This window comes from Desmodus rotundus, chromosome 2, assembly GCF_022682495.2.
Source record: "Desmodus rotundus isolate HL8 chromosome 2, HLdesRot8A.1, whole genome shotgun sequence".
Classification (NCBI taxonomy): domain Eukaryota; kingdom Metazoa; phylum Chordata; class Mammalia; order Chiroptera; family Phyllostomidae; genus Desmodus; species Desmodus rotundus.
In genome coordinates, this window is record NC_071388.1 from 3,199,070 (window position 1) to 3,213,607 (window position 14,538).

The 14,538-nt window shown below is 51.6% G+C and overlaps 1 protein-coding gene across 1 annotated transcript in view; it reads left to right on the forward strand.

Annotated features, from left to right (window-relative positions):
• Positions 1 to 12,433: 12,433 nt before the first annotated feature.
• CLIC6 (chloride intracellular channel 6) overlaps positions 12,434 to 14,538 on the forward strand; it is a 36,740-nt gene continuing 34,635 nt past the window's right edge. The window contains exon 1 of the mRNA XM_024559698.4: positions 12,434 to 14,018. Coding sequence (XP_024415466.3) covers positions 12,579 to 14,018 — 1,440 coding nt within the window. The 5' untranslated portion in view covers positions 12,434 to 12,578. The remainder of the gene's footprint in view (positions 14,019 to 14,538) is intronic.

Sequence of the window (14,538 nt, forward strand, 5' to 3'; positions counted from 1 at the left end):
GGCAGGTAGGCAGGCAGACAGCAAACATTCACCGGGCACCGGTGCTAGGTGCCCCGAGACAGGGCAAGGACAAGGGTGGCCAGAGGTGGCACTTCCGCCGAGGCCCAGAGCCGTCGGAGAGTCCTGGCTTGGACCCCGGTTCTGCCGCTTTCCAGGGCAATTGGACCCCTCTGACTTCCAGTCTGCTCACCTTGGAAGTGGGGAGAGGGTCACTAGGTACCTCCTAGGGGCCTGAAAGGACAGAATGTGACAACCACGTGCACCTGTCACTGTGCTAGCCATCGACATCACTGCCGCCGTTTGGATTCACGAGCAGCTGAGACAATCCTGTCCAGGGAAAGCTGATCGCCATGGCCTTTAGTTGGGCCTTTTTAGTTTGGGGGCAGGAGCTGCCAGCTTGGGTGAGGATGAAGCAGAGAGCGCGCTGAATTGCTTCATGTAACAAATTCACAGGGATTTGGGGCTTGAGTGGGAACAAGCAGCGTGCAGAATTCAGGATGAGGTGGGATGGGAGAATGGGCCCTTGTTATAAGGGAAAGTCCTGGGCCGGGAGTGACCCGAAGCCCTTAAAAATCTATATGCGTAATATTTGAATTTTTCGCATTTTCCCCCACCGTGGCTCTGATGTAACCAGCCCCCAACCTGCTGCCTATTGTCAGCCCTGAATCCTCACCCACGCCACAAAGCCACGGGTCCAAGTTCCCCGAGACGGTCCCTTGGCTTACACCCACTTCCCCAGCACAGTCGCACTTACTTTCAAACCTGTCTGAGTTTGGGCTGTACATTACGTCCTAACTAGGCCAGCAGTCTTCTTCGAGCTGGTGTGTTTGCGACCCCAAGGGACAGAGGCTCACCTGGACTGCTGTGAAGGACAGAGGAGAGAGGAGCAGGTGGAAATGGGGTGGGGGGTGGGGAGGTGGGCAGACACAGCTCTCTTGGCCGGAGGGGACGGGGAGACACAGGGCTGCCCTCTGTGCCCGGCGGGGCTCCTGCCCGCTTCCATCTTTAGGGAGAACTAGGAGATGAGGAATATTCAGCAACTAGCATATGGGTTATATTTATAGCATTTTAGGTAAGTTTACATACATTGGAATTCAAAAATTCCATCCACCCCAGAAATTCCCTGTGTTCCTTTGCCAGCAACTTCCCCACGGCCCGCCCCCAGCGGGCCACTGATCTGTTATCTCTCTGTATGCTTCTGGCTTGGAAAGAGCGTCATAGAAATGAAGACATAAAGCATGTAGCCTTTTGGGCCTGACTCCTTCCATTTTTCACAATGAATTGGAGATCCCTCCAGACCATTGCACGAATCATTATCTGGGCCCTTTTTATTATTGCACACTGCTCCATCGGGGGGCCATACCATTTATCCTTAACGTACTTTGTTTATCCAGGCCCGGGTTCGGGGACTTTTGGGTGGTCTTCAACAGCGGTTAAACCTCCACAAATCACCACACCTGTGTAACTTGCACCTCTCTTAGGATACACATACAGGTTTCATTTAAATACCGCTGAGAAAGACATTCGACCTCAAGGGTTCTTAACCTTTGCTGAGCCACGGATCCCTTTGCTAGCCTGGTGTACTTGGCTCTGGATAATGCTTCCAATGAGTAAAATAAAATGCATAGGATCTCAAAGAAAGCCAATTATATTGACATACAACTAACGTCAAATATTAAGAAGGAGTGTGTGATTAAAAAGAACTGTAAGAAGAGATGAAGTAGTATATGTATTTCTTTATGCACACATTCAATGAAATTCAGAGGCAGGTCTGGTAACCACTGAAATTCTGAAGAACGGATGAGTAAAACTGAGATAACTTATGTCTGGAGTGAGATAGGAAAACATTTGATTTTTTTTGGAGGTAGTATCCCAGATACGATTACTATTGTCTTTCCCCCCTCACCCATCCTTGGAGGAAATGCTAAATTCCAATCTGAGGTTCCTGACTACAAAACTATGATCTTCCCACAGGAACCTGGGGAACCTCTCTGTATGTTCTGGGGACTCCGATTAGGGTGCCTTGCTAATAGGAGCATCCGCCTAGTTTTTTTGCTACATCCTTAAAAGGGACAGGGGGACAAAAAGCTTCTGCTGACTTCCGTTGCCTTGGGGAGAAGGACCCAGCTCTTTTCTCTGCTGACTCACATCTGTTGATTGTGCATAAACCACCTATTCCGGGCAGGGACTGATCCCTGGTCGTTTCTGTGACTCCAGAAACCGCTCAGCTCACAGCAGTCTAACCTCGACGCCTTCCAGTCCCGTCGGGAAGAACGTGAACAGAGCCCCTGCGTCCTGGGGCAGGTGAAATGTCTGCCTTTATCTTGACCTAGGAGACTCACCCCCTGAATTTATTGCAGGGGCCCACACATTTCAAGCTAAAGGAAAAAACAAACAAACAAGAACTGTTAAGTCAGAGGTGGAAAAACACAACCCATATTTTGTGAGCTCTGCGTTTCTGTTGAAACACGAGCCAGTTGGGTTCTGGGAAAATTCACCTTCCGGGTTTGAAGACGGGCTCATTCAGGTTCGTGGATATCAAATGCTCTTCACTCACCCAGCAGGATTTTCTCAGACGGAGCGCGTGTAAGTGTACCAGAGACACACACAGCAAAGCCTTGCAAACCGCTCAGATTGATAAGGAAGAACACATCTGTCCAAAGATTTAAAGTCTTCTCCAAAGAGGGGTGCTTCGAGATCTCCGTCCTGTCTCTTTTAGAAAGTAAGAAAAAGAAGTAAGATCTTTTTCTTACTTCTCCCCCCAAGTCTAGGACTTTCCCCTTCCTACCATGTGCCTAGCCAGCCTTTCGGTCTACAGGTTCCTTTTCACTCCTTCACTATCAACATCCCCATGGTTAAAATACACTTTAATTCTATTTTCACCAAAAGTCTCAGGTGGATTAACTTCAGGGAACTGTCAAAGGTTTTCTACCTGAAAAACAGGTTTCTCATTTGATCTGGGTGCCATAAAATTTTCATGGGAACCAAGTTTTTATTTCTCAAATAGATAGAGAACATGAAGTGCAAAACTCTTTGGAGTGGTAGCTCACGGGGCCAAGTTCACACAAACGTGCCGATGGGGGATGCTGAGAGCGGTCTCCCCAGACCTGGAAGAGCAGGCGTCGTTCCTGCGGAACCTGGGGAACAGACCCCAGGGCCTCGGTCCGACCGGCTGCAGACCTCGTTTCAGGAGCCTGGACGGAGGGGTCTTTCCGTCCGACACACCTCCCTGCCCTCCGTGCGCGGCTGGGCTTGGACGCCACCGCCTTCGATCACAGCGCGTCTGGCGGGGGAGGCCTTGCCTTGTTAGGGCCTTGGGTTTTTCCCACACAGACTTCTTGTTTGGTCCCAAGTAACTTTGCAAAGGCAGGGCAGGGGTCACTCTCCAAGGCTGGGAAAAAGGACTGGAGGTGTTAAAGGACTTGTCCAGACACCAAGTGTAAGGAAGGGCTGGGTCTGCCCTTGGCCTATTTTGGAATTTGATTGACAGGCAATGCTGTGTGTTGGTAAATGCTGGGAGAGGCATCTGTGAAATCCAGGGACCCTATGGAACTTAAAAAAAACAAAGCTCTTTCCTTTTCAGACATGGTCAGCACCCTTCCAGAGCGGTGCCACACCGACGTCAGGGGTGTTCTGCCATCTGAGCCTCGGCAGAGGGAAGTCCAGTCAGTGATCTTGGACTTGCTGAAGACAGGGGAAGCCAGGTCACCCTGAGCACCTGGGGAAGGGTGGAGCAGGAGTGGACTCTGAAGACATCAACCTCATAGACCAGGGGCTGGGAACTGGGGGAGATGGGAGACGGGGAGATGCCGGCCAAAGGGGAACAACTTCCATTTATAAACTTTGGTGACTGCATGTGCCACAGGGTGACTACAGGTGACAATTCTGCGTTGTGTGCTTGAAAGTTGCTAAGAGAGCAGATCTCAAACGTTCTCAGCTCATTCACTGAAAATGGTGATTCTGGGAGGGGATGGCGGCGCTCACTGACCCAGCGCTCACTGACCTGGCTGCGGTCATTTCACAACAGACACATGTGTCAAATCACCATGCTGTCCACCTGGCACTTACACATGCTCTGTCGATTCTGTCTCAACAGAGCTGGAGAAAATGGTGCACAGAACCTTACTTCATGACGGTCACGGGTTGTCACTATGATTGTTATTTTGTACAAGGCCTGAACGTGACCAGCTGCCCTCACGGTGCCGGAGATGGAGCCGGGGTCCAGGCTCTTGGTGGTCGAGAACCAAGAATTGAATGGACCACGCAAACACGGATGAGCGAAGCAAGCAAGAGAAAGTTTCTGGCATCCTAACTGATAAGTCCCCTGAGAAACAGGAGGAAGCCTAAAGCCAGGAACACCTCCAGAGCCAACACGGACCACCAGAGCACCCAGGGAAATACGGGGGGCCTGACAATCAGGATCCAGTGACTCCTGGTCGAGAGACTGAGTCCCGAAATGGCCGTACCTCCCTGCAGCTGAAGGGCTCAGGCACAAGGAGAAATAACGCAACCCAATTGGAGAGGAGAGAGCACACCCTTACAGCATGTCAGGGGTCATCTCAAATGTTCCAAGTCAACTATTTCTTTGCTCCTCGCAGCTAATCCCTTCCCTACTCCCAGCCCTCGGCCTAATCATGAGGAGATAAGAGAAAAAAGAGAAACAGGGATAGGGACTCTAATTATCACACAGAAAGTGTCAGGGATTGCATTTTACCAATTAAGAATTATGTCACAACGAAAGTTACACTAAAATTTTTAATTCCAAAGTAAACACATACAGGGTCCGGCAGAAGGAAGGCCTGCTTGAGTGTGGTTGGTAGGGTAATAATGTGGGTGTAATAATTTGTAGTTTTAATTTGAACATTTCACCTAAAATGTTGTGTGGTGTGCTTGGGTGTGATATTGTTATGTTATGGAATTGCAGGCTTACGATTTTGTATAAAAGATTTTGTAATAAAAGGGGGTGTTATTTGTGCTGAACCCTGTATCTTAAAGATTCCAAAGTAAACACATATCTTACAAATTCCAAGGTCAAAATCACCCCAACTCACAAAATCCTTATTTCTTCCAGGAACCAAAGGAATAGTAGGTTCAGCCTTGGTTCTCTCGGCTTCGTCATCCCAAGGTACAGGAGCAGGCCGTCTCTGGCCAGGGAAGGGCTCTCTTCTGCTGAACGGTTACAGGCTTTATAGGGTTCTTCCTTCAGCTTCTTCACATGCGATTTCCCACAAACCTCCTGGACTGCCCACTCGGGGAGGAAACCGCAGTGCTAATTCTTATCAGGTGTCACAAGACGATTCTCGGAAATCAGGGTGCTGACTGTCGGCAGCTGCAGTGTCTCGGGGTTTCCTATTCTAGCTCCTGCCTCAGTGGGAAGGGTTTCAGAAAAAACTGCATGAAAGAGCCCGTTTTCACACCTCACTGTCATTTAATGCAGCTCAGTGCCCTGTCATTTCACCCTGCGGCATCCCCGTTTCTAACTCCGGGACGGCCACCGCCTCCCAGGGTTTCTGAGGGTATTTTAACATAAGGTCTTACACATCAAACGATAGGTTTTTGCCCAGCAAAGGAAACCATGGACAACATGAAAAGACAACCCACAGAACAGGAGAACATATTCGCCGATATATCTGATAAGAGGTTAATATCCAAAATTTATAAAGAACTTATAAAACTCAACACCCAAAACACATACAATCCAATTAAAAATGGGCAAAAGACCTGGATACTTCTCCCAAGGGGACATAAAGATGACCAGTAGACATATGAAAAGATGCTCAATGTTACCAATCGCTAGAGAAACGCAGATTAAAACCACAATGAGATATCACCTCACACCTGTCAGAATGGCCGTCATCAATAAATCAACAAACAGCAAGTGCTGGCGAGGATGTGGAGAAAGGGGACCCTCGTGCACTGTTGGTGGGAATGCAGACTGGGCAGCCGCTGTGGAAAGCAGTATGGAGTTTCCTCAAAGAATTGAAAATGGAACTGCCTTATGACCCAGCAATTCCAATTCTGGGAATTTACCCCCCAAAATGTGAAGCACTAATTTGAAAGAACATAAGCACCCCTGTGTTCATTGCAGCACTATTTACAATCATCAGAATATGGAAGTGGCCCAAGTATCCGTCAGTAGATGAGTGGATAAAACGACTATGGGACATTTGCACAATGAGATACTACTCGGCCGTAAATTTTACCCTTTGCAACAGCATGGATGGACCTGGAGAACGTTATGCTGAGTGAAATAAGCCAATCAGAGAAAGACAAATACCGTGTGATGTCACTCATATGTGGAATCTAATGAACAAACGGAACTGACAAGCAAAACAGAGACAGACTCATGGATGGAGAGCAGGCTGGCAGCTCTGGATGTGGGGGGGGGGGTTAGGGTTTGGAAGGGCCGAGAAACAAGGAAAAAGGACTCATGGACATGGGCAGCAGTGTGGTGATTGCAGGGGGAGGGAGGTGGAGGGTGATAAATGGCAATGAAAAAAATACAATACAAATAAAATAAAATAAGATCTTATGAGTAAAGAAATCTCTTTATAGTGGTGAGTGCAAACTTTCTGTTGACTAAGGAGAGCCAGACAGAACACCTTCATGGTCACGTCACTGTTCATATTGGGAGAGGCTCTGAGATTTGTCTTGAGGACTTGCGGTAAGTGCGGCGCCTGCTTGCCTGGCAGAACGCACCTGCTGGAAAGTGGCAGGTGAAAGTTCAGGTCCTAATCCTGGGGAACAGAGATCTGTTCCCCTCCAGGTCCCTTCCGTTTCAGCGCTGGGAGCTCTTTGTTGCCTTTTGTTCTGTTGGACTGCATCGAAGAGGCTCCTGCTCCCCTCCATTCCCCCAGCAACCAGCTCTAAATGGACAAGAACTTGAATCCTGTTTGTGGCATCCATTCCTGCAAGAGGCTGATGGGAGAGTTTCAGAGTAATTTAGACTGTAGTACAGGAAGGATAAAGAGAAGGAATTATCGTGCCACATAAATTCCTAATCAATGCTATAGTGCTTATTTGCAAGATGGATAATTATAACATTTAATAGTTATATATATTTTATTGAAACTAAATTATTCTACCTGAAATAGTTATGTGTGGGGTTTTGCCCCAATCATACCATGCTCATTCATAAGTAAATGCAATAAAATGGAGCCAAATATCAGCATTGCTTTTTTCTCAACATGTACACCCATTGGTCTCCTTTGGAAATTTCTGTTCATTGCTAAGTACTATTAGGTACGCTTATGGGACTCTTCCTTTTTTTCTTCCTCCCTTTCTTGCTCCCTCTTCTTTCGTTTAATCCATGTGTCATTTTTCTTGGTTCATTTGAAATGAGGAAGTAAACCTTACTGATTTATGAAACTTAATGATTTTAAGTCCCCTTTGCTTTTAATGTAAGCATTTTGTTTTCACGAAGACAAGTGCCCCAGCCCTTCGGCTATGCCGTTTCTGATGTGTGCTAGACCGAGTCACCAGAAAACGGACGAGCTTACATTTAGAATGAAGTCATCGGCTCTAAATGAGGGTTCAGTTGCTCCTCCTTGGCGGAAACGCTCACACTGTAAGAGGGAAACTCGGTTGTACTGCTTTGGGCTCTGGGAGACCTTTTTTTGGTCACTTTCTGAGTCTGCGCTTTATTCTGCTCTGATTAGTGATTTCCAGATATGTGAGATGTTAGACCCCAAATTACAGAATCGCTGTGCTGATGGAACCCCAAGATCATCTGATCCAAGGTCCTCATCCTAGGGGATGCCCCATCAGGTGAAAATGACTTCCTAGGCCACTGAACTCGAAACTCACTGGATCAAACTCACACACCTCCTGCCAGCAGGGCTGAGCTCGCCCCAGGCAGACCCTCCTCCTCCGCCTCGTCTCTTTCTGGTCCAATCAGATGTCAACCAAATTAAAATGGAAAACCCAAATGTGAGCAAGATGTTTGGGTGTAAAATCATGAGCTAAATCATTTCGTTCTAAGTGTGCTAAATAAATAAATAAATGTTAAACCTTGGACTCCAAGTTTTTAAGAGATGTCTTCCAAAATATGAGTAGCAAAATTACTTCTTACGAAGCATGGCCTTGGCGCAGTTGGGTTTACAGAGTGTAATTAAGGGTCTGCACGGCACACGGCTGAGTCATGAAAGTGGTCCACGGCACACGGATGGGGCTCCGGCATGAGCCAGCGTGAGTATCAGGGACTCTCCAGCGTGGCGAGCTCCCTCCACTCTGTAGAATTACTCAGCAGGGCAGAAACCTTACTTGGTTTATGTTTACTTCTCCCAGCTCACTCGCTAAGCCTGTGTCAGGGGAAAGGTCCTCAGAAAAAACGTGTGGTTTGGTGGGTGAATGAATGATGGATAGATGGTGGGTGGATGGGAGGATGAAGGGATGAATGGATGGGAGGAAGATGGGTGGATGAACTGGAAGATGAGCAGATGAGTGGGTAGGTCTTAACTTTGTGAGTAGGTTAGAAATGGTTTTTGTAGATGACAATGTCATGACTGTATCATATAGAGATAACTTAATTTTGACATGTGGTGCACACTTTTTCATGGACCTGTAGTTTCAGATAGAATGATAAAAACAAAGAACTGGAAAGTCTCGCAATGGCTGGCTTCCCCTGGCCACTCAGAGCTCCCCTAGCTCCTGGTGGGTGACAGGCATCTCCTGGGTGTGTAGGAACAAGACATGCTCCAGTGCCAACCTTTCTCTTAGGTTCAATTACCATTTTCATTCTGACGGATAATTTTTCCAGTGTTTCCTGTTTAAAAAAAAAAAAAAAGAATGTTTAAAAGCTGGCTTTTTGGCATGTCAAGGAATTAACATTTTAAAGATTTTATTTATTCTCAGAGAGAGGGGAAGAAAGGGAGAAAGAGCTGGAGAGAAACATCAATGTGTGGTTGCCTCTCAAGAGCCCCTTACAGGGGACCTGGCCCGCAACCCAGGCATGTGCCTTGACTGGGAATCAAACCGGTGACCCTTTGGTTCGCAGGCCAGAGGTCAAACCACTGAGCCACACGAGCCAGGCTGGGATTAACATTTAGATAAATGTCCTGTGTACAGAAGAGTGAGCTCAATACTTGGTGCTGAAAAACAATAGGACCAACCGTTACCCGAAGGTAAGTCAATACGATAACTTGGCAATTGCATAGAAGTTTCCTAGTTATGAAACACAGCATGTGACCTCCTTCAGCGCTCAGAGGAACCCGGTACGGTAGGTTGATCACCGAGAAGTGGCTTGTACAATGTAGCACAGCCGTAAGTAGCAGGATTCGGATTTGAGCCTAGATTTCCAGACGCAAAGGTCACAATCTTTCTGTTTTAGTAATCTCATTACTCGTTAGTAATCTGCAGGAGATGTGCTAAGGGGTGTTAGCCCCCCAACACAACATATCCCCCCTCGTGTGCTGCTCCAAGCCCCTGGCAGAGTGAACATATTAGATTAAGGCCCTTTCTATGGGGAACCCTGTAATTACAGGGCTGGAGGTAGCCTGCCCTTCCTCTAACACAACAATTAATATCACACATTGGTTAATTCTTTGTCATACCGGTGGTGGTGGGGGCCTGTCCTATGCATTGGAGAAGGTTTGGTGGCGTCCCTAAATGCCAGTAGCAGCCTCTGACCATGACAAACAAAAGCCGCAGTCAGACACTGCAAACGTCCCACCAGGGGTGCACTTGCCCCGTTTGAAACCCACCTGCTCACACCTGCGCCCACAGGTCTGCTTTGTGTGGCCATCACTCAGCACCAGAGATTTCGGGGCTCTGAGGACTGGAGGGAGGAGATCAAAACCTGGAGTTTAAAAGAATGAGAAGGAACTCAAGCTCCTAAAGCATGTGGGGAGCACGTACAGAATGCTGGTCCGTTTTAGGAAAACGCCAAGGTGCTCAGGGGGAGCGTGACAGGTAGGGGCGGCGGGTCTAACGCTGACTTTTGGCCTGAGTTTCAGGATGGTTTCTGTCGCCTGGGCTGACCGCTGCCTTGGGGCCACAAGGGAGGTGACGTGAGCAGAAGAGGCTCGAACTGCAGCCTCTGGAGTGAGGCAGCCTGCTTGGTGTGAGGGTCACACACCCTTCCAGCCCTGTCCCCGGGGCTGACCCTGTGAGGTCGCAGGCCCAGGATATGCGTGCCCTTCGGGATTCAGGCTGCCTTTCCAGAAGGGCTTCCAGCAAGGGGTTGGTCGGAGAGTTTTGGAGGCTCCTCCTCCTCCTCCCCTACTTCTCCCCCACCTTCTTCCTCTATTTTTAAAAAATCCCTCCCATCATCCAACAAGCAGTGATTCAGAGGTGGGGGTAGAATGGAGACAACTGTACTTGAACAACAATAAAAAAAAAGTTTAAAAAAACCGTACTCGTTCAAAATCTGGTTGGTTTTGGGAACAGCGCACGATCTCGTGGGAAGAAAACAGACGACACTCTCCTCATGAGCTCTATGGCTTCGTGGTAGAGTGACCGTGTAACTCGTCGTCCAGACTAGGACACTTCCAAGAGTGACAGTGGATGCTCGGGTGATCATGCTGCTGAGACGACAGGCGTCACCCAGAGCTGTCACCGGCTGGGTGAGACAGAGTGTCCCCCAGTTCTCCCTGACGCTCCCGCCCAGATGTGACCGCTCTGCCCTCTGGGACAACACCGACCATGAGGTCGGACTGTCAACGGGAACAAACGCTGGGCTGAGTGTGACACGTGTGCTCTGATGGGAAACCCACAGTGACGGCGGTCTTCACGTCACACTCCCGTGTTGTCGATGACAAAGGACCAGATTCAACACAGGATAGAGCGGGACTTAAATCAGGCAGCGTGACCTGGAACCCATGCGTCGCCCACGGCGTTCTTCACGTTGGTCTGTGTCTTGTCCTTATTAACCTGCATGACGCTCCACCTGTGCCTCAGGCCCCGCCTCCTCGTTTAGGCCACCTCTGCAGCGGAAGCCTCCTTTAAACTGAAAAATGTACCTTTTCAAGGAACTGAGCAAAGCCAGGCAGATAGGTAGGCGTGGGAGGAGGCGCTGTCTTCGGAGAGCAGGAAGGCCTGTTGGAAGGGAAAGCAGGGAAGCAGGGACTCTGGGTCAGCCCTGAAATGCAATCTGCATGTTATAGACTCGCCATTGCCCCTCGGGTGCTGCTGGGAGGAGACCCCGCAGAGAGAGGGCATCTCTGCAGAAATGAGGCCCCTCATGCTGGAAAACCAGCCAAAACAGCAGACCTTCAAATCATTTATTTATAAGTCCCCGAGGTTTTCTTTGTGACCCCCCAGTTAGTCTGCTTCATTGCTCCGTGTGATGTGTGGCATGAAGCTCACTAAGCACCGGCACTTTTGCCTCCTGCCTCCCACCCTTGACTGTGTCACCCCTGTGGAACCCTCCTTGGTATTTAAATAGCTAATCTGGGGCCGGCTGCCCGGGTGGCAATGTGCAAATCTCCAAGTGGCTCCACCGTGACCTTCACGGTTCTATTTATTTGGTGTTGCCTGCACGTGGACTGACTCGGCTTTTGCTAATAATTAAAAGTAGCCGCTGAAGTAGTCACCAAAGTCTGTAGCTAAGGATTTCTGTGAGCGCTGTGCCCCGTGACATTCGCTTGTCCCCCAACGTATAAAACCAGCTGAGACACATGTTCTCGAAAACCGGCTCGGGTCGACCCGTCTGTGGACGGAAGCTCACACGTATTCACTCATTCAGCACACGTCCGCTGAGCTTCTCCCCTGCGCCCAACACTGCTCCAGGCAGCCACAAACAAAGTACATTCTGTGTCGCAGAGAGACGACTGCTCCGGGGAAATGTGAGGTGGAAGAGGGTGACGACGGGGAGTAGGAACTGTGTTTTAAAACTGGCTGTTTATCCATGTTCATGGCAGCATTTTCCACAGGAGCCAGGGCATGGGGACAACCTCAGCGTCCTTCGACGGGTGAATGGATAAAGAAAATGTAAAATATGTATTCCACGATGTATGTGATATTTTATTGTATATCTACAGAAATCGTTATTTTCTTTCCTCCCTAGTTTTAGCTTTGAGCCTACAATCATTTCAAAACAATACATTTTGTTTAATTACAGGAAATAAAAAAAATGTGCAGAATTATATAAAAGTTAAAACTTTCTTCCTGAGACTGCCTTTGGAAAGTGAAAGACTCTACTTTCACGTTCCAGGTGGAGCGATGCCCCCCGAGAGCCAGTACCGCTCTGAGTAAACGGGTCCCCGCGGCGGGATAAGGGGGTAAATCCGCAGGGGCAGGCGCCCCGTGGCCGCTCCTCTTTCCTCCAGGAATAACGCCCCTCCCTCCTGGATGCCCCCGCAGGACACTGGATTCTGCCGTTGGGGACCAGCGGAGAAGCTTACTGCCTGCTTCCTGGCAAGGTGGGGATTAGGTAGTTGAGTGTGGGGTGTGTTTGGGGGGAGTGATTTAAATATCTCTGGAACTTAGAGTTGCTTCAGAAAACACCAGAGTGGCCAGCAGGACCGGGATTTTTTCACTGCAATCCACAAGGCCCATGAGAAAGGCTGCTATTGGTCAGGCTCCCAGGCCACTCAGACGGGGGAGAGGTGGGGAAGCAAACCCCGCCCAAGCCCCAGAGGATGGAGTTAGCACCAAGGACTTCTGGTCAGCCCCAGGACGGCGCGCCAGGCACTGAACGGTGCAGCTGCAAAGCTGCCCGCGCATCCAGGGAACCGCAAAGGAAATTGGGGTCCGGGCGGGGAGCAGACGCGGAACCGGGGAGAAGCACTAGCGTAGAGGGAGAGTCCAGAGAGCTTAAACCCAGAGGAAGGAGCGCAGTGTCTTGGACTGAGCGGATTCCACCCGCGCGTCCAGCGCACCGCCCCGGAGCCGCCGAGCGCGGAGCGGAGCGTCCTCTCCGGTGGGGGGCAGTGGCCCTCGGCCCCGCCGCCCTTGCCACCTGCTCTCAGCAGCCTCAAGGAAGGGTCTTCAGCCAAGGACAGGAATCTGCGGCCATGGCCGAGGCCACAGAGCCAGACCGGGGCGCCCAGGAGCCGCTGGAGGGCCCAGCGCTTCTGGCAGAGAGACCCAGGGAGGCGGGGGCCGCGGACCCGGAGGCGCAGGGGGAGGAAGCAAGCGAGGACCCCACGGGGACACCAGGGGGCGAGGGGGTGGGCGCAGCCGCGACGGCCGCGCTGAAGGAGGGAGAAGACACGGGGCCAGACGGAGGGCGCGGGAGCGAGCTGGAGCCCAGTTCCGACAGTGAGTCGGGGGGCGAGACGCCGGGCGCGAGCGGAGCGCAGGGCGAGGCGGAGGCCCGGGAGGGAGCCCGGGAGGGCGAAGGCGAGAGCGCCCCCCGGGGAGGGGAGGAGGCGAGCGGCGCGGAGCAGGTGCGCCCCGGGTGTGACTCGCAGAGTGGGGCCCTGGAACAGACTCAGGGGGAGCCCGGGGAGCCCGCGGTCCCCAAGGAGGAGGAGGAGGCGGAGCGCGGGCCAGAGGAACCGGGAAGCAGCGCGCCCGGGGCCAGCGAGGACTCCGAGGGGCCGCGGGGGGCCTGCATGGAGGCCGAGGGGCTGCCGGGTGGGGCGCCCGGGGCCGAAGGGGAGCCCCAGGACCAAGCGGACCGCAGCCCACAGCCTCAGGTGGAGTCGACTGAGGCTGCAGTGGCGGAGAGTGGGGGCTGCAGCCGCGGGGAGCTTGCAGGGGAGCTTCAGGGTGCAGAGGTGGGAGCTGTGGAGGAGGCTGGGGCCTCGGGGATACAGGAATCAGAGGAAGCGGCCCCCGGGGACCCGAGGGCAGATGCTGACGAGGGCGGGGACCAGGAGGGCCCCCAGGAGAAGGTGGAGGACCCCGCGGAGGAGAAGCGAGAGCGCAGCCCGGACGGGACAGGCGAGGAGGGGCCCCCTGATGGTAGCGTGGCGGGGGAGACTGGGGCCATGGAGCTGAGCAACCACCTGGCGGAGGAGGGCAGCGCCGAGGGCGCGGATGAGACGGTGGGCGTGAACGGCCGTGGGGACGACGGCGAGGCGTCCGAGGAGGGGGTCCCCGGCCAAGACCACGACATCACGCTCTTCGTGAAGGTAAATCTCACTCTACCCAACTTGTAAGACGTCCCCTCCCATCCTTAGTCTTGGTCTTTTCTGGTCCCAGAGGGGCCAACAAGAGGCCTGACCTAGGCGTCCTGATGGTCACCCAGCGCTTTCAGCCCCAGAGGGAGACGGGACAGCCTGGGTTTCCTGGGAGGGAGCCCAGAGAAGCGTTTGGGGAGGACAGGCTGGTTTGGAAGCGGAGGCTGGGGTGGCGGTGGTGGGAAGCCAGGCTGCCTGGCCTCCCCTCTGTCCTTTGTCCTGAAAATCCCACTGGCCCTGCTGGTCAAGAGGTGATTAAAGAATTCAGCTAAAAAGCCACAAGCCCCACTGATGCACAGAACGAGCTCTGCCTAAGGAAGCTCTGGTACTGGACGTGAAAAAAACGCACACCGGGAGTTGTCCTGGGAGACGCACCCAGGACTCACCCCAGAGGCCCCTCCGGAGCCTTGGCCAATGCTATCAGCTCCGACAAGGAGTCCCTTGGGGAGAGTAGATAAAGTATGTTTGGGAG